This window comes from Medicago truncatula, chromosome 8 (assembly GCF_003473485.1).
Source record: "Medicago truncatula cultivar Jemalong A17 chromosome 8, MtrunA17r5.0-ANR, whole genome shotgun sequence".
Taxonomy (NCBI): domain Eukaryota; kingdom Viridiplantae; phylum Streptophyta; class Magnoliopsida; order Fabales; family Fabaceae; genus Medicago; species Medicago truncatula.
In genome coordinates, this window is record NC_053049.1 from 16,827,908 (window position 1) to 16,849,016 (window position 21,109).

The following is a 21,109-nucleotide window of genomic DNA, read 5'->3' on the forward strand; positions in this document are numbered from 1 at the left end:
GTCACAACCAGCCGTGCAAGAGACCGCTGCCGGATGAAGAATATTTCGTCGTAAAAGATTGTCACGAGTCGGAAGTCGATTACGAAGCAAACTCCAAACAAACAACGAAACCTTTGTCGGAATAGACTTATGCCACACATTGTCAACGAAGCTCCTATCCACCTGATGACCATTATTAGCAACAAATCGATACGCCTCTCGTACAGTGTAACCATGAGTAGTATCAAGTGCCCAACACCATTTATCGGTAACATTAACCTGCAAAACAACGTTATGTAATAATATGGAGCACTCCCGCACACACTCCTCCTCCCAAGCAAACAGACGACGTCTCCACAACCACGCCCGACCATCCACCTCCCACCCCTCCCTCTCCATCTCCGCCACCATACACTCCTTATTTACAGCCAAGTCAAAAAGTCGAGGAAATTTAAATCGCAAAGGCATTTCTCCAACCCATTTATCAAACCAAAATAAGGTAGTAGAACCATCTCCCACAACCCGACGGACATTACCTTCAAACCAATTTCCTGCACCCTCTCCAACCCCCCCCGCGGATATTACAAAGCATCCGCCACCAAGGCGAACCAAATCTACCCCCTCCTTCAGCCGGCCCCCCTCCTCACCATATTTTTAAATCAACTTATGTATTTTATTTTACCAAATTGTGCATAAATGTATTGACAAATATGAATCAAGTAAAACGATTTTGATGTAATATTATTTTGATGTAATTTAATCCCTCCTCTGCTACTTCAATTCAATGTGCAATGTAAAGACAAGAAATCAATTAAACGATGCCATGCGAAATGGAATTGGGAAAGCAGTTGTCAATTGATACGCTTATGTACAATTTTTGTTTGTTTATAATTATTAAATGGCCCACATAGGTTATATTATTTGAAAGAATAAGATTAAGGGTTAAATATGTTTTTGGTCCCTATAAATATATTAACTTTTCGTTTTAATCCCTCTAAAATTTTCCTTCAACTTTTAGTTTCTCTAAAAAATTTTGCATGCTTTGATGTCATCGGACCGTAGAGTTACAGCATTCTTTGATGTCGAAGCACAAGTTACCTTGGTTCATGCTAGCTGACTTATCAGAGCAGCATAGCACAAAACTATTGTGAGGTCTGGTCGCATTCGAAACAATTGGAGAGTTCACTAAAAATTGAACCAACATTTTTTTTTTCAATTTCTTTTATCATTTTTTTAGAGGTTATTTCATCATTTTATGTCTTTGTTTTCTTGACTCAATATTACCCAGTACAAAACAGATGTTACATATCTCATCTAGCAATATTAAACAAAAAAGGGAGACGACTTATTGCATCTATAAGATGATGACCCGGTACAAATTATATAAGTAACTGCCAAAACTGTACCTACCATATATAAATAAAAAATATAAACATTAGTGTACATAATGGTTACAAAATATTTTGGATTTGGCTTGAAGGAGACGACTAAGATATTCATTCAATCAACCTTTCAAGTGCAAACCAAATGCCAAAACTGGATGCCCTTTCAAATTCAAAAAAGGGAGAAAATGAGAATAACGAAATCAGGAGCCACTAAATAATGCCTAGGAGAAACTCATGTAGGACACCAGAATGGGTAAACTAACCTAAAAAACGATCAATTGATAATAATTCAATCAGAACGTCGTTTCGATGATTTTCTACGCTTCCCTAGGAGTTTTAACATGTTGTCAGTGACATCAGGAGGAGATTTATCGTCTTCAGGCTGAGCATTGTCAGAGGTGTGAGTTAACCAAGCTAATGCCTCTATAGCTGCATCCCTTTCTGCAAGTTGCTTATTCCTTTTCGGTTTGCCAACAAATTGCATTCCTTTAAACTCTACCAATGCCCTGAACTCATTTGTCTTCAGATGTTTTGTTTTATATTTTGGTGCGGAGTGCCCTGCTCGCATCAAAAGTGTTTGCAGCAAGCTCTTGGGGTTTGTTCCATCTTTAGTGAATTTATTCTCGTCGTTAGAGGCCTTAGGCTTCCGGCTGTCACGACCAAACACAAATCTTCCTTCACACTGATCCCCTGAAACCAATTCTTGAACAGCAAGCATCAAATACTTCCCTTCCTTGTGAATGTCAATGCCTGGATCTTCTAGCTGCATTATTATAAAATCCATTATCATTCAGCATTGTTTTGTATTGACAAGTAAAGAAGGAATACAATTTTTTTTTTGAAGAAGAAAGAAGGAATACAATTACAACAACAAAAATATGCAAACCTTCTTTTGGATAAGCTTATCAAGTTCGTCCTTAAGCTTCAAATAGCAGTCAGCTAAATTAGGATCCAGAAAGAAGTCAACATATCCATCTAACATTTTCAGATGCCCGGCCTAAACCCATCAGGGAGGAAAAAACAAGGGCAAGTTATTGTACTGAAATATTTGGATCCTTATCTTTCTAATGGAAGAAAAATATATACAAAGAAATCACCTGTATCCCATTACTTAAAGCACCACCAAATAGGATAAGTATTGAATCAGACACACCAGTGGAATCGCGGATGAAAACAGCATTGACCTTTACTTTCTCCCCAAAAACCAACCATGGGTAGGGAATAGTCTGGTACCTTGCATTCACTGAATTCTGGATAAAATCATAAAAAAAAAAATCATATATGAAGAACAGGAATAATATGGGGGCAGACAAAATTCATCTCAAAATATAAAATATCTCTGTTAGCTGAAATAAAATTGTCCAATGGTTTTGCAGCTTTGCCTCTCAAACTAATGCATACACAATCACGTATATCCAAGGAATCTGTTCCGACTACATAAAATGCATACATACCGTCTTTACTATTTCAAACTGCATTTTTTTTTAACTGTGATGTACCAACAAAAACTGCACAGCAAAGGAAGCTGCTGAGGTTAAAAAATATTCTTTCAAGTGCCATCGTGACTTCTACCGTGAGCTCCAAGGATCAGTTATGTCTTCACTTCAGTCTTTAAGGTGTCGTAGGGTAAAATTTATCTCTAACAAGTTTGCTACATACATGTTCCAACCTCGGTAGAGTGCTGACCATAATTTTATTTTTCTGTTACGCAGCGCTGATCGTAATCAGTTGTTATTATTCAGTTCCTTTTATTCTCAGACACGTTTCATATTTTCCTCAGATAGATTGGAAAGGATTTACCAATTACGTATTTCAATCTCTTAACTCGAGGGGTTTCTCATTTTAGTCACTTTGTATATATGTATACTCGGGGGCGGATCTCTTTGGAGACCCATAGGTGCCATGGCATCCCCCAAGATTGCTATATATATATGATATTAGGCATAGATATATCACAAATTTCCCTTGGTTGCAATGGAAGGGGTGCCAAACTTTCAGCGAAATTGCGCAGGTTCGAGTCCTGCCTCCGTCTAGTTTTTTAATATGTCTACTGTAATTTTTATATTTTATTCAAAAAAAGTACCCGTGGGGAATCGAACCAGCTCCCCCAGACTATAATCAAAAGTGAACAACCACTAGACTGTTGGTTACTCATTGTTTTTTCATGAAACTGTTTAATAATTTATGTTATATACAATTTTGGTACCCCCAACAAAATTAACTCAAGATCCGCCACTGTATTTACTATATGATTTTCATGTAATAGAAACAGAATAAAGTAGAGTACACAGTTCAGTATTCAGTTTCAGGCAAAAATTTAGATGCTCAAGAATAATCTGAAATGCAAAATGGATATTTATAACACAAGATAGATGAAGAAATTCTATGAAGATAATGTCACTTACTGCATATAATAAAACCTGGCCATCGTCCATTGTCTTAAATGACATGGATGTCTCCCTGTGCTGTAGATAAGAAGAAATAAATGATTAACAAAAATAATGAAGGCTCAACTAGTAAGATAAGAATCGTAGCTACTAAAATAAAATTATAAGAAATAAATAGCTCACCACAACCGATGCTATGCCAGGAAAGAGTCCAGAACATATGACAGCACGTACAAGAGATTGATTATGACTCAATTTATTATTAATGCTTGCATCTGTATCTACCAAGCCAGCTTCTTTCAAGATAAAGCTGAACTGTTTCCGAAGTGAATGAATTGCCTGAAGAGTTTGGGCGGAGAGAAAATTTCTCCAGCAGTATTCATAAGCTGATCCCTCTCTTTCAGCATCTTTCCATCCTTCATATGCTCGAACAAGAGCCATATGATCACTGTAATCTTTAGCAGAAAACCTAGACTTTGCAGTCCCTGCTAACTGAACACAAATGCAAAAGATAATTAGTTTTCTGTAACAGTGTTAAACTTAATTTTTTTTATCGGTGCTCTTGGTCCAAGTAGTAATCTCAGACTAGGAAAAATATGCATGGCATGCAACCCAAAAGGTGATCAAGTCCAAAGACTGGATACTCATCAATGATGCACTATCAGACCAGATTTGTTAGGATCTAGTATAAGAGAGTGTTTTAAGTAATCAATAGGTAATTAATTAGGTTTAAGTAGATTATTAGTAAGTGGCCCATTAGGATTATGATATAATAATAAGAGACTCATTAGGGTTAAATACTAGAATGTTCTCTTTATTTGTATATAAAGAGGAATTCTTTGGAGTTCAGAATAGGACGGAATAGGTTTTCTGTTTAGGGCCAGAGTAGGATTCCTCTGAGTTATGTCGGAGCTTTGCTCTGGGAGTAGTTAGAGAACTCTCTCTTCTACTATTTTACTATTTTCATTCGTATCAATAAAGCACCCCTTTTTTCCTTATTGGTTGTGTTACTATTATTTCGTTAGTAGGATCTATTGGTTCCTATCAAAGAAATGGGCCATAGCCATGCCTCTGAAATTTGGAGCCTTAATTGGATTGCAGGGCCAAAGCTTTTGTCATCTCCAGGAGTGGTTTTTTGCCTTTTTCTTGATAGGAGGTTGGTGGGTTTTGGTGTTCCGCTTATATCCGGCACCTATTGTATTTTTGTTGCTATGCATACCATATGTGTCTTGTGCGGGTATAGCTTAATAAAATTTGCTGTTTCAAAAAAAAAAAACTACCTACTGATTACTTAAAACACCCTCTTATACTAGATCCTAAAAAGATTATTGCCATTATAGAACACAGGAAGCAGCACAATATCAAATACCAGGATGAAAAGGAAATCAAATGTAGGACTAGTGTACATACCTAAACCAAATTGGCATATACACACTAAATAAAAGGAAGAAGAACACAAAACTAGAAGTTACTAGACTGAAAGTCCACATTTATTTCAATATCAGTAACAAGTACATTTTCTAATACATTACATTATATATTGATGAGAAGACATTTTATTTTATTTTCAATTCTAGAAATCTTGAAACCTGACACTACACAAATAAAGTTTTCAAAGACATAATGATGACACTGTTACGATAACAATCCTGTTAAAGATGAGAATAGCCATTCTTCAGTAAAAGGTTTTTCAATCACATTTGGTGCCAAAAGGATGATAAGCTGACTTACATCTTTCTTGTCTTGGGGCAAAAGGAAAGGATCCCTGACACTAAGGCCAGCAACTATTGTAAGAACAGGATCAAAGCACCGAAATATAGCTCCCATTATCAGCATTTTTCCCAGCTTGGGATCTACAGGAAGTATCGAGAGAAACTTCCCTGATTGATAGTAAATGAAAACAAATCAAGGAATCAACAATAACAAAAGAAAATAGTGACAGACTCTTAAACAACCAACTGGACAGGAAAACAGACTCACCAAGATTGGTAAGATTTTCTTTTTCATCTAATGCTCCAATCATCGTGAGAAAATCAATAGCATTTTGGACCTGTTCCATTATATTGTGTAGATATGGTATAATTACAAAAAGTCTAACCAATAACAAGGTCTCAAAAACATGAAATATACAATTAAAGAGCAGTGATACTTACGGTACGTGGCTTTGGTGCCTGCAAAGCTGATGATAGGAATTCTCCAATGCTCTCAACCTGCAAACTTTTTATTTGCAAGCAAAGAGAATTCAAGGGTGTTCTCAAAAGTTCAGGAAGTTGATATTCAGAAAAGGCTTCATAAACACATTTGGGGTAAAGGTGGTAGCATTCTCCTGGCTGTACACGACCAGCCCTACCTCTTCTCTGCAAATAAAGTAGCCAACACAAGAAAAGACAATTACTTTCATGTTTAGATGTAAAGTATAAAATAAGAATGCTGTTTGAACATGCAGCATAAAAAAGAAACAAAAGCTATTCAAGGCAACCTAAAATTTTCAAATAACACAATTTCAGCATAAAACAATTCTAGAATAAAATGACACAGAAAATGAGAAATACAAAACGGAGAAAATCTAGATTAAGTAAAAGCTTAAAGATCTAAAGACACGTGCGTTTGGCCTAACTTTTTTCAGACAAAGAAGCAACTTTAAACTTAAATTTAAAATTATTAGCTTTAAAAATGAAGTTAAAAGTTGTTTGGTAAATGTTGCTTTTCATTTCAAAATATTTTTTATGTCAACATGTTTGATAATTTTTTTTTTATACCAATAAGTTTTATGTTTTATACCAAATAAAGTGTTTGATAATATTTTCAAATAAAATGAATTTATTTTAAGAAATTTCACATTTTATTATATATTACAACAAATAAATATTTTTAAAATGAAACAAAAATTTAGAAACGAGAAATCATAACGAGAATGTAAATTATATTAAAAGGCCTGAATAATAATAATTCTTTTTTTTTTTGAAAGAGAGAATAATAATAATTCTTATTTCATTAAAGAAAAATACACATTGATTAAGTATATAAATAATGGACCTGTAAATTTACATCATAATTTTTTTTAAAAGTCAGAATCAAATGTTAATGATATCGTTAGAAAATATTATTTAAATACTAATATACCATTGCTAGTAAAAAGTACCACGATACCAAATTGTGAATAGTATATTTTAGATGTTTAATAAAAAGATAACCAATTTTTAAATAAACAAATTATAGAAATTAATTAACAAAAAAAATGCGGTAAAAAAAACAATACATATCAATTGAAGAGCACATGACTCGGTAAACAAAATTGAGTTTAAGAGAACATGACGTCAACAAAACCAATTTAACGGTAAGAAACAACTTCAGAAAAATTGCTCTCAAAATAAAAATGTCAGAAAAATTAAAAATGTAACATAAAATATGTACTCATTGGGATTCGAAGGGTGGAGCAGGGAAAATAAGTCACGCGTGCCAGGTAGAAGTAAGTCTCATCAACTTATTTAAAAGTCCTATTTTCTTATTTTTCTTCTTTATAAAAAAGTCACTTTTTAATTGAGGAACTTAATATAAATGTTGTTTGGCCCTGCTTCAACTTTGAAGTAGAAGATAAGTCAATAAAAAGGCAGGCCAAACAGGACCTTAGAATTAGTAAAAGATTCAAAGCTCAAGCCAATCTCATGACATTGAGAAAAGAAAGAACTTTCAGCTCAATACCTTTGAAATCTGCTCTCAAACAATCAACTTTAAGCAAGGTTAACAAAGACATCACCCTTGAAGATTCTTATTGTACAGGTTCCGGGAAAAATTGGAGGAATCGAAATTTCCAGGAAGCTTATTTGTGAAAAGGGAAAAATTGGGTTGACCTATATCACTAGAAAAGGTAGACTGTGGTACATCAAACTAATGGATTTATTTCAAACCAAACTGCAAAAAAAAAAAAAAAAAAAAAAAATCTTAACGGCAATAGCTATCTTGAAGCCTACCTTCTTTCCATTTGGAATAAACATTACACTACAGATTGAGGGAAAAACGACCAACAGATATTAGTTCCTACAATTTTCCCCGGTGCCAATTTCTTTGTGGAAATTTGGCTTCTTCAAAAAATAAAAAAAATAAACGAAGTTCCAACAATTTCATGGTAAAAGGAAATAGGCTTGATAGCAGTTTTCACCCCCTAACTTTCACGAAGTTGCAATTTTGGTCCCCTAAGAAAAAAAACTACAAAACCGCCCCCTAAGCCAAGGCCAATTTTTGGTAAAAAATAAAATAAAAAAAATAACACGTGGCACCTCACTTGGGGTGCCACGTCAGCGTAGACTAAGTCAAAATTGGCCTTGGGGGCAAAACTGGCACAGATGCAAAACTTAGGGGGCGGTTTTGTAGTTTTTTTTTCTTAGGGGGCTAAAACTACTATTACGCCAAGGAAATAACTTACACCACATACTCTAGGCCATTATATAACGTGAAAATGGATCAGAATAAGTATGTGAACTTCTAGGACTCATGAAACAAATATGACAGGAAAGAATTGGACAATATTTAATCTTTTGGAGTGGAACAGAAAAAGAAATATAATTACATAGGAAGACAGAAGAAGAGAAGTTAAAAGAAAGTTGCCACAAATAACATATTCCTTTGATCTCCTTAATATTTGATCAAAAAGTGCCACCTTTTGTGGAATCTTAGCAGTCTATACATTTCATTACCCTCAACTCTTGGTTAGGCATTGCCCATTTGACCAAGCAATTGTTGGAACTAACTACATCAATCATTTTGCTATATACTGATGGAACATCTCCATCTAAAATGTACCCAGAAAATGAATCTGTGATGCTCTGCACCTAACATGGCTGATTTTGTTTCCTATTATGGGTGGGTTTTATAATCGCATATAGCTTCATCTATTTTATGATGGAGAGGAATGCTAGCAACACTCACTTTTCAACACTCTATCTAGCACTCACTGATTTATTGGATAAAATCATTTTATGTCCCATCACTTTGTGGGGGTTCAATTTTCAAAGTGTAGACTCACAATGATTTAAACCAATAAGAGAGTGAGTATTAGAGAGAGTGTTCAAAAGAGAGTGTTGCTAGCATTACTCTATGATGGAAACCACCATAAAGAAAAGATGATTGAAAAAAGCTAGAAAGCAGAGAGATCTTTCTTAGAAAAGAAAAATAATCAATTAAATAAAGCTAGTCAATTCCTCGCGATACTAAAAAATACCCCCTACATCTTCTACTAAAAAAAAAAAAGAAGGTAAATAGAGCCGTACAAACAAATTTGACAAGACAATTCAAGTAGAAAAGTTCTTTGAACCACAACCTCATATGATGTAAACAAATGCAGCCGTGTGATTGTGATCACTAGAAAATTTACAAGTAAATATAAGACAGGAAGATTATGATATGAAAACTTGCCTGCCGTGCAGATGCTTGTGAAATCCAAGAAGGTAGCAGACATGGTGTGTTATTCAAAGCATCATAAGTGGTCTCTTTTGCTTTTCCACAGTCTATGACAAAAACAACGTCATTGATCGTAATACTTGCCTCTGCCATATTTGTCGCAAGTACAATTTTCCTTACATTTGGAGGAGGTTTATCAAATATGAGTTTCTACAAAGAATATAAAGCAAAAATAATAAATGATTTATCTAAACACACTAAGATAGATTCAAATTAAGTAACACAAGAAAAGATATAATCATCACTGGTCTTAGAAATTGAACATGAAAATAAAATTCTACCATCATTATGGAACCCCCAGTCTCGGTAGGAGTAAAAGTTTAACTATGGTATTGTCTACTATTAACTACCTTTAAATATTATTGAAAAAAAGCTTATTGAAGAGATTTTTATTTGTGTCAAGAAAAAGGAAAGATGGTTTTTTATTCAGAACAAAAGAATGAATAAAGACAGAGGCTAAGGCATCCCTGAAAATCTATAGCAAGATTAGTTTTGAATCCATGATAAATCATAATGGGATACTCATTTATATTTGTTGTTTCATCACTACTTTATCCTTCCAGTAATGGTGCCATCTATTTTCTTTCTAGTAAAATAATTTTGTATCCAAAAAAATGAGATGTGACAATGGAATACCAACAAAATTTAGCTGCATTGCATCCTATATCAGTCAAACATATGACATATTAAAAAGCATCTCATAAACATAAATATATAGGTGATAACATAAAAGCTATATTAAGCAATCAATATTCTTTATTCTTTAGCATTTACTTGTATCTTTCCTGTCGAAATTTCAATTTCTTTCTTTTTATATGATTCAACCACTATGCCCTTTTAAGATAACTGGAGAACACCAAGCAAAGGAGAAACATGCAACAATGAGAATATTTTGTTACGGAACGAGAAACGGCTATACATAAGTGTCTTAAGCTATACTGACCAACAGATTTTTTATTGCTAAATATATCAAAAGCATGCTAATTAAAAAATCAAATTCATTAGTATTCTATAAAATCAGTTTCAATAAAAAATAAAAATAAAAACATAAATTGATCTAATTACATGACTTGTTTCAATTTGTTGCAAGCAAAAAGGCACAACAGGTTTACATCAAAGGTTTGGAGTACATTATAATGTTATGGAACACCCATAAATAAAAAAAATTAACCAAGAAAATGACCAACCTGTTCAGAAGTTGCCATTGAACCATGGCATGTTTGAAGCAGAACCCTATTGGGATCTCCTAAAAGAGGATGTGCTTTAAGCTGATCTCTTAAACAGCTTATATCTTCCCACCCAGTCATAAATACTAAGACGGCCCCTGGTCGTTCCTTCCGACATATATGGCATAGAACAGCCTCAATGAGATTAAATCCTATGCAGTCAGGTGCCCAGGAAGATAACGAGTCGCGTGTCTTGGGACTATAGTTCTCAAAGCTTGATTTAGAAAGGGAATCCTATTCGAAAGTAGGAAAGTGAAAAATTCCTTGTCAGCATAATGCAGTTAAAAGAATCCATTTTCAGTTTATAAATCAAACAGGGAATATCAAGATGCTTCCTTTGATTTTAGAAATTACCACAAATTATAGAATGAATTGTGTTATTTTGACACAAAACGGGACAATAATTGATGACAACAATTTTTATGGTTAACGCAGTTCAGACACATGGTTAATTATGCTCAATGGAATGCCTCATCTCATTAATCATTGTGAAAACTGAATATTATATTTCAGAGATAAATAATGTACAACCACTAATATGTGTTTATAAAGGCTATTCTAACCTAATGGTCCTGACTAATGACTAATGGGCCAATTACAAATTATTAATAATAATAGTAAAACATCATTATTTACAGCACTCCTAGGCTTTGTTTAAATCCCAAGCATACCATAACTTTAGTGAATCTCCCAAAACATGCTCGTGGTGATTGCTTTAGCCCATATGAAGTCTTTTTTAACTTGCACACGGTGTTGACAGTACATCAATGGTATCCAGGGGGTGGATCCATGTATATCTCTTCTTCCAGATCTCCAAGAAGGAAAGTGTTTTAACATCAAATTGGTTTAAGTTCCAATTGTAGTTAGATGCTAAAGATAATATCACCCTAACAGTATTTATTTTTGCAACATGAGAAAATGTGTCTGAATTATCTACTCCAAAAGTTTGAGCGAATCCTTTGGCAACCAATCTTGTCTTGTACCTATCCATCAGCCTCTCAATATTCTTGAACTAATCCTCCATCTGACATATGTGGAACTAAAAACAATTGCAATAAATATATCGGGTTCACCTCCGTACGCTAAATTCTACGTTTTGCACGTCTTCTGCTATTACAATCTATATCAACTAGCTTGGATTGTGAGGGTGATGGTAGACCAATAGATTCTAGAATATCAAGAATTCTCCTTTTTGCATGTGTTCTACTGCTAACACAGTCTATATCAGCTAGCGTTGGTGATAAAACATGTGAAGGTGCTTCTAGGCCAATAGATTCTGAAATATCAAGTTTTCTCCATTTGTCACGTGTTGTACTACTAACACCGTCTATATCAACTAACATCGATGATGGAACATGTGAGGTGTTTACATGCCAATAGATTCTAAAATATCAAGATTACTATGTTTTTCATGAGTTCTTTTGCCACCGTCTATATCAATTAGCCTTGATGATAAAACATGTGAGGGTGCTAGCAGGCCAATAGATTTTGGAATATCGAGATTTATCTGTTCTCCATGTGTTCTACCAACACCCTTACCTTTTCGTATAGATTGTGATAGTTTAACACATGGAGAACAGAGAAATCTTGATATTCCGGAATCTAACTCTCACCTGTTTATGGTGGTAGAAGAACACTTGGCAAACAGAGTAATCTTGATATTTCAGAATCTATTGGCCTACAAACACTTCCACATGTTCTGTCATCAATACTAGTTGATATAGATGGTGTTAGTAGTTGAATACGTCGCAAAAGAAGAAAACTTGATATTTCAGAATCTATTAGCTTGCCAGCACCTTTACATGTTTCATCGTCAAGACTAGTCGATATAGACGGTGTTAGTAGTAGAACACATGCAAAAAAGAGAAATCTTGATATTCCATAATCTATTGGCCTATAAGCACCCTCGCCATCAAGGCTACTTGTTATATATGGTAATAGCAGAAGACGTGCAAAACATAGAATTTAGCGTTTCCCTCATGGAGGTGAACCTGATATATTTATAGCAGTTGTTTTTAGTTCACATATGTCAATTTTCTTTTTCATTTAGTGATGTATTGGAAATCAATTGCAAAAGTGTTAACAGATAGAATTTCATGAATACAAAGGTTGTTAAATTTAAGTGAAATTGAGTTCCACCAGAATGGACTTGCCTTAAAATCTTGCTCAAATTTCTTCGAAAAAGGGTTAGGGAGCCTTTTGGACCAGTTTTAAAACTAAGAAAGAGGCATTATTTAGACCTTGTATCAAATAATATATATATATATATATGTATGATAATGAACAAACCAACGCAATGAAAAGTACTGCGAAGTGAGCATTTCAACCGGAATGAACAGTATTTTCTGATGAACGGCACCAATATGTGGTACTAACTATGGTTATGAGACATCATTCTTAATAGTAAAGATGATCGTGGTGTGAAGCTTATTACACTTGCTACTCACTTAGATGATAACCACACCAATTTGATATCAGTGTAACATATTCATTTCTACATGGATATTTAGAGGAGGTGCATACAAAGATTCCCTTAGACATGGAGCAGTAAGGGGGAAACAAGATAGGCATTGCACGTTAAGGAAGCCTTGTTTGGGTTAATGCAGCAATCTATGTTTTGTTTGAGAGATTCACAAGAACATTGATATCCCGAGGATATAGACAGAGTCAAGGTATACTAATTGTAATATTTGTGTATATTGATCTATGAAACATGGATACGGACGGGACATGGACAAGCCGATACCGGTAATAATTTGAGAAAATCACGTAATTCAATGCAATCATATGTGTCAATGTCGCACACCAACATGTGCCCAACACCGGGACACCCCTAATCCGAGGAGTGTCCGTGCTTCATGTGCTGATAATATCATTTTAATATGTGATAATTCACATGAGTCAACTATTCAAGGAGAAATTGGTTGTTGAATTTGAAAAAGGACCTTGTGAGTACTTTTGTGGGATTGAGTCAGCCAACTCTAAACAAGGTATTGGCTGTTTTGTAGGTGCAAAGCGCACTCTAAGCCAAAAATAGGAAACTAAATATTGGGATATTTTCCAACAGCATGACTGTCAAGTAGCTAGTTAGTAGTGACTGCTATTCTATTTTTGTGTAATCTAGAAGCTTTTGCACTATAATATTCTTGTATCAGAATGACTGAGCTGATTAGTAGAAATTAATCATCAAGATTCTTGTCCATTCTCTGATTTTTTTTCTCTCCTCACAACGCAATAGGTATATTCATCACTCAAAGGAAATATTCCGTAGTCCCAACTATCTAATTTGGCATGAGAAGACAAAACAGATTGAGATAGGTCCATGCAATATTAAAAGGAAGTCGGATAGTTGTTTGATAACAACTGCTTATATTATTTTCAAGCACCAACTACTGTTATATACTAACTAGGGGCTTGTAAGTTGTAACTAAGAGGATTCAAGAACTTAATATTGGGAATGAATTACCTCTGCTTACCAACTTGTGGGAGTGTTGTAAAGAAGTGTGAATAGCACTATTTTAGGATAGGATATTTCATAATTTTATTTTCTTCTTTTGTTAGCATCGCTACAATAGTTTGAATCAGTAGGACATATTTGATTTTGTTTTTTCTAACTATCAATAATTAGCATTCAAGTGCAAATGCAATAGTCTATATAATTTCCAATTAATAAATCACTACTGTTCATATTATTTAGCTCATTAAAGTGTATCTAATTAAGATTTATCAAGGAATTGAGTTCAGTTATAGATCCCCTTTATGTACCATGTCTTATTGAGACTTCGGACAATTATTACTAGTTATAGATCCCCTTTATGTACCATGTCTAATTGAGACCTTGGACAATTATTACTATTGTGACTCTTGCTTCGTCGTATAACTTTCAAAATTGAGTCAAAGGAACACTCCATCCCAGAAGAGCCCTCCAGGTTTAACAGGGGAGTATCTTCCAAGAGAAGAACCCTGGGTCATTTACCGGGGTACCCTACCAAGAGAAGAAATCTCAGGATACCTGACCCATAACAAGGGGGAGAAAAGAGTAAAAAAAGTAGGAATGGAAATTGTTGGGAGATGGGACTATCATGAGTGTTTTCTTTCTTTGTGAACATCCATTGTCCCTCTAATTCTAATATACCTTGGTAATGGTTCAATGAGGTTTATCATGTTTACAACATCAGTATTAAAGCATCATTGGATCTTGTTCAACACTTTCAATATGTGGATTTTTACTAAAACTTTCAGACTACCCATGTGCAACTCCTAGGAATGCAGAAACACCAAACTTTTAAGCCAGCTACATACCTCAACAAGAGCAGTGATCTGGTTTTTCCTCTTTCGTGGTGCAAGCTGCTTTTGTGTTTTCCACAGTTTATCTTGACCATAATCATCAACTTGGTTGAAAGATGTCACCTTATATCCAGTCATTTCCAAAACATCTTCTAAAAAGTGAGCTCTTACGGGATAGGTGAAACCCTGGACAACAAATAAATGCATTCAAAATGCCTTGTTTCGTAAATAAACAATACAAAAGCAGCTTATATAAACAGATATAGTCACGTTATGAACAGTTAAAAGTGTGTACCAAATCTCCTAAATTTTGAAATGGATAGAGATATTAAAATTACAAGTATTGCACAATTCTATAAAATATGGCAATCCAGTGTTAGGTATCCTATGATGAATTACAAAACACTTTAAATTGGGTGATACATGCATAAACCCGTGCACTCTCTGTATCACTGAGGCAAATCCCAAGTTTTAGCAATTTGTTTTTGATTTTTCACTTTTCTTTTACCAATTACATCAGAGAAACTGAAAATAAAAAATGCTTACACTGTTAAATGAAAATTATGAAATGCATCCTATTTTATTATTCTATTTTTTTTTTGCCTTTGTTGTTCTGAACCCAGGCTTCACACAGCCACTCACTGTGTTACTTATTTGGATGTCCTATAACTCTGCTTTCATTCTTCTGTAATAGAGGTTTCACACATTGTTGTTAAACTCACGAACCAGCTCTCAAGACCGTATGTATGATTCTACGAATTTACAATTCTTTTCTGGTCACATTCCTTCCAGAGAATGTAAAATGGACAGCTCTTGTAGAATCACCGTGCAAACTTGTGAAAAACAAAAGGATCGAGTGCGTCTAAAAAAGTTTGCAAACTACAAAAAAACTGGCCTGGTTGCAGTACCTGATTGGGGAAAAAAACTGATTTCCTGCAATTCACTTGTTCAATATTTAAATGCCCTATATCACTTGAGCATTCGTTTGTGAAACCCTTGATCCTCCTCCAATAAAATTGAAACTAAGCTACCTGTTTGGGGCTGTGGGTCTTATAAAGCTAAGCTAACGGACAATAATCCCTACATCAAGAATGGAATATGTTTAAGACAACTATATAGCAGACATAGCCATTCACTTATCACACTCTACCTTCCCTACTAATGCACATACAATAGTTTCAGTTGAGAAACCCAAAACAATTTCAATATCAATAAAAATACAGTTGCATTTAACATTTAACAATTATAATAATAAAGTTCAGTTGCAAGTGGGCGGTGGGACTGGTCCCCTTGGATTAGTCGGTCCTTGGATCGGATACCAAGTTTTCAAAAAAAATAAAATAATAAAGTTCAGTTATCGACACAAATAAATGCTCAATTAAAACTAGAGGACCACCTTACCGGGATATGAAATGTCGGTGCACCTCCAAAATAATTTGAGAAAAGTTCAGCATTCAAAGTGGCACTCATCAATACCAATCTTAAATCACGACGACGTGGAAGAAGATCCTTCAACACAATCAGTAAGAAGTCTAAGAAGCACAAAAACCAATTATGTAAGATATCTACTTGGTTAAATATTTAGAATTATACAATCAATAAACTGGTGTTACTAGAGAATATACCTTCATTCATTCCTCGCTCGTGAATTTCATCCACAAACACATGGGTTATACCACTCAGGTTCCGATCACTCAGCAACCTTCGGAGTAATATACCACTGGTACAAAATAACAGATGGGTGTTTTTCCCTCTCATTCCTTCTAACCGAACTTTGAAGCCAACCTATCAAAAAACCTCTGTTGTGGTATAGCAGGAAGAACAAAGATATTCCCAATTTTAAAATCTCATTGAAAAGCAAAAAATATAATTGATGAATATTTTATTTTCTTAATGAAAAATAGTATTTTATACTCGTGTTTTCTGTACAACTACATTTGTTTCTGTTTTGGTACATTTCAAGAAAAAGAGGACTTACTGTTTCTCCCAGAGACTCTCCTCTCTCTGCTGAAACTCTCTCAGAAACTGCCATAGCAGATATCCTTCGAGGTTGTGTGCAAATAATGCTGCAAAATGCCCCACGGCCGGACTCTATCTCGGACTCTAATATATATTGAGGAAGTTGAGTAGTTTTACCACAGCCGGTCTCTCCAGATATAACTATTACCTAGATAATTATTCATAGAGATAAGGTATCAATGAATAAAAGAATTCAAAATCAAATTGTTTGTTTATATATGCAACATGATAAGATAATAATGCAATCTCAAATAGCAAATAGATATTGAAAATAAATTCTGATTTTGGGATGTAATATCATTGCAATTTTTCCACAGGGTGTAGTATATTTAGGACCTATTAGGTTATTTTAAGCGTCAGTTCAGTCAAGTTCATCTGAATTTTTGCTTCTCAGTTGCAAATGTTCCTTTCTAGTTTGGTAGACTGTGAGCAAGAATTTTATTTGATCTTAGATTTTACAACATTTAAACTTACCAAGTCTAATGTTATGATACTGTTCTTGTCTAATATGCATAACTAAATTTTAAAATATTGTGGGAATATAGGTAATTTGGTTTTCAATCTCAACATGCTGAAGACATACTCGTAGCTAACCTGGCAGACATCTAATCTAATGATAATACAAAGTAAAAAAACTAGCAACCATACCTGATTACGTGCTATAGCTTGAAGTAAACCTTCCTTCTCCCTAAATGCTGGTAAAGACTTCCGGAATTCCAGCATCTTCTTGCCTTCAGGTGATTCCTATATATAGAATCCAGAAAATAATAAAGGGAGTTCCTCTTGTAAAATACTAATATAGAGTAAGAGATACATAAAGGCTACACAATGGAACATATAGAAACCAAGTCAAATCTACTCATATACCTAAAATCACAGTTGCTACATGCAAGGAATACAAGCTTTTGCCATGTCAATAATACAAGCCTGTGTGCTTTCATACACTGCGCTCTTTGCACTATTGCATTTAGGATGTTTGATAACTTGAATAAATTTTGTATCATTATCTTCAACGAATTTCGGCAAACAGTCATTTCTAAGATTGTATTATCATCGAAAGATGCATACTTGTAATGCACTCCATTGACATGTTCTTTATGATTAACTAGCGTTCACACGGGCACGGCCCGTCTGTCCACTCTTTTTATTGCGCTAAAGTGTGTAAATTATGAACAATATTTTTTTATGAAATTAGTTAGATTTTGATTAAAATTATACGTATAGATTTTTTATGAACAACATTTGTTACAGATTATAAGTGATTTTCAGATTTAATAATTTACGGATTAAATTTTAGATATTTTTAAATAAAATAAAAAAAGTAACAAACAGAAGTAAGTTTTTGTTTGGTTAACATAATGAAAATTGATTTTTTATAACGTTTATCGAAAAAGATTTGCAATAGAAGCTACTTAAAACAACTTCTCATTTGAAACAGTTTTTAGGTTTTTTTTCAGTTTCTCATTCTTTTAAAAATATGTAACAAATGGGATGAAAACTCGTAAAAGATATAATTCTTTGAAGGAGGTGATATTTTCACACAAAAAATGCAACAAATGGGCCTTTAAAAAATATGTTAGCTTATTTCACACATAAATAATGTGTAGAAACCTGCTTATCATCCATTAAATCCACCCTTTATTTGTAAGCTTTCACCATAGACAAGCAAATATCAAGAAATCAAACAAACAAAAACAAACCTGCCAAGATCTTTGCATATTACGCATCCTCAAACTCCTCTTTTGGAGAACCTTTTCCATAACAGATTCATCGACAAAAGAATTGGCATTTTCATCCATATCTATATCTCTAATCTGATTGGTGGAATTCAGATTATCCAGAGAGTCTGTTGTCTTTGCAGAATTTAATTGTAGTCTATCAAGGTACTCCTGCACCAAACCCTCCACCCTCCTTTGCAAACTTAGTGGAATCACAACCTGTGATGATGGAACGGAGTAGGATTATATTTCTAGGATGACACCAATCTCAGTATTAGACTATTAGTTGAAACATTCAACCCCACAAAAGGGTTGTAAATTAATCCGTGTCTCCAAAGATATTACCTCTCTTTGTGGACGTTTGTCATCCAAATCTGGTCGGTAGTTAGGAAGAGGCACCTTACTTGCAACAACTACTTTCCCAAACAGCTCACTGTACATTAAGATAAAGGACAATATTGATCGATGATTGATGAGAACGAACAAGGATTCATTTAAAAGATTGAAGTAATCATTAAAAGTCGATCAAAGTGACGATACTTCAAGCAAATAGATATTGTTTTCTTATTCCATATGGCATACGAAAATAAGTATCTTCTACCTGTAAAGTCCCATTCTTTTGGCAAGGTTAGCTATTTGTTCATAGTCTCTCCTATCTCTTTTGTCTCTAGATACAATTTCCTGATCCTTTTCATTCCGTAACAGCATACTGAGTTTCCATTTCCACTCATCCACGTTGGCCACGGTAGACGATGCCTACGATAACCATTACATTATCTTAGAACTACTGAAATCACAAACTATGAAGCACTAGCACGTTCATGACACAGACAGATTGACACCGGTAGTAATTTTTTAATTTGAGAAAATGACAGAATTGAATGTAATCACATGTGTCGCGTTAAACACGGACACGCCTTTGATCAAAGTGTCGGTGCTACAGAGATCGCAAATAGTAGCCTTATGACAGAGTTGATAACAAATTTCAGAAGATAATTACTACAAAACAGATTGATAGAATATTGAATTTAACTCCATATTTGATTCAAAATTTCCAAACAAACAATCTTTACAGAGTTGCAGTTGTAAAACGCACATCTATAACATGTTGTGTTATGATACAAAAAAAAAATATATATCAGTAACCAATGAATTCTTGTCAATTCAATATCAGTTTAATTCAATCAATTAAGAAAAGTTCAGGGAAAAAAATCACAAATGCCACTTAAAATACTTAAAACATTAATCAACAACGACAACCAAGCTTTATCTGACTAAGTGGGTTCGGCTACATGTACCAAACAACATCATAACGTTCTATTATACATCATATCTCAATCCAACTCAATAATCTCTAAATCATTCTTAATAGTTTCTCATATAGTTTTTCTAGGTCTTCCTCTTCCTCCAGTGATTCGAGAACCCTTCATATTATCAACTCGCCTTACTACGGAATCTACATGTCTTCTCTCTACATTGTCAAACAACTTAAGCCGAGTTTCCACTATCTTTTTTACTATAAATGCTAACTCTATTTCTCTCCCTAATTTTGTCATTTCAAACCGTAAACATAAATCATTTAAAAACCTAAAATATTTCCATCAAAACTAAAAAAATATACTCAAACATTAATTATAAATCTTTTTTCTATATCTTATATAATACAATTAGCAGAAAATATATCCAACACTTTGTAAGGTAACAATTGAATTCTAGTAAATTACACTTTACTTTAAATTCAACAAAAAAAATAATTAAAATTAAGTAAGAGAAAGAAAATAAAACCTGGTGATTCTCGAAATCACATTCATATTCATCATCAGAGAACTGTTCAACGTTATAATATCCAGAGAAGAAGCGCGTAGATATAAACGGTTTAGAAAAGCGCGTGGAGAGTAAGAGCAACGGTGAAGTCGAAGTGAGAAATCGATAATTGCGGTGGCGAAATTGTAGAGAGTTTTTAGCGCAGCCTATGAGGAAAGATGCTGCGGATTTTGGAATATGCATTGTTGTTGTGAAGTGTGAGGTTGATGCATCGCGGTGGTGTTGCTGTGAATTCAGGAAGATGAAGATTGTAACTGCGATGAGTTTGCTTTGGTTTGGTTTCGTCAATGGAAAAACGCGAATTGTTTTGAAGGTGAATGAAATGATATGAGCTACTGTAATATGAACCGAGGAGAGTGAGATTGGGTCGGATTTTTTTAGGGTGGGTTGGCCCGCTTGATTTACCCATTAAAATTGACCCCACACCCCAACTCAATTAGAAAAAGAAATCCGCTATTTACCCAACATAAATTGCTTGCTCCCAACTGAAATGACAATTTTACCCCTGCATAAGTGACAGCAACAACGATATAAACACACATTGTTTCAAAACATCCCAAATTCAAAAATTCTTCTACCAAATCAACGTCGAATCACGTAAATCAACAAGTAAGTGTTGCTTATCCTAGTTTTTAGGATTGTTAGTGATGAATTAAGTTAGGAATTGTAGTTTAGATGTTGTTTAGAGTGCAATGAGGTAGTTTTAGGTTTTTGAAATTGTTTAATTTTAAATTGATTGAAAGTTGCATTGTAGGTGTTTGATAAAATGTCTCAATGATTTTTTTTTCTTTTTTGGATTGTTAATGATGGAATTTGTTAGAAATTGA

At 34.1% G+C, this 21,109-nt stretch overlaps 1 protein-coding gene across 1 annotated transcript; it reads right to left on the reverse strand.

The window, feature by feature from the left end:
- Window positions 1-1,363: 1,363 nt before the first annotated feature.
- Window positions 1,364-20,581, reverse strand: LOC25501139 (DExH-box ATP-dependent RNA helicase DExH3). Its single transcript, XM_013589744.3, has 19 exons — window positions 20,244-20,581; window positions 19,060-19,214; window positions 18,804-18,891; window positions 18,441-18,677; window positions 17,389-17,484; window positions 16,700-16,888; window positions 16,347-16,506; window positions 16,123-16,253; window positions 14,737-14,907; window positions 10,396-10,668; window positions 9,164-9,358; window positions 5,905-6,108; window positions 5,732-5,801; window positions 5,483-5,631; window positions 3,935-4,243; window positions 3,770-3,829; window positions 2,462-2,614; window positions 2,251-2,361; window positions 1,364-2,127 (listed from the first exon to the last, which is right to left on the reverse strand). Exons 1-19 carry the CDS (start codon window positions 20,463-20,465, stop codon window positions 1,654-1,656), a joined length of 3,447 nt encoding a protein of 1,148 aa, XP_013445198.1. The 5' UTR covers window positions 20,466-20,581; the 3' UTR covers window positions 1,364-1,653.
- Window positions 20,582-21,109: the final 528 nt, after the last annotated feature.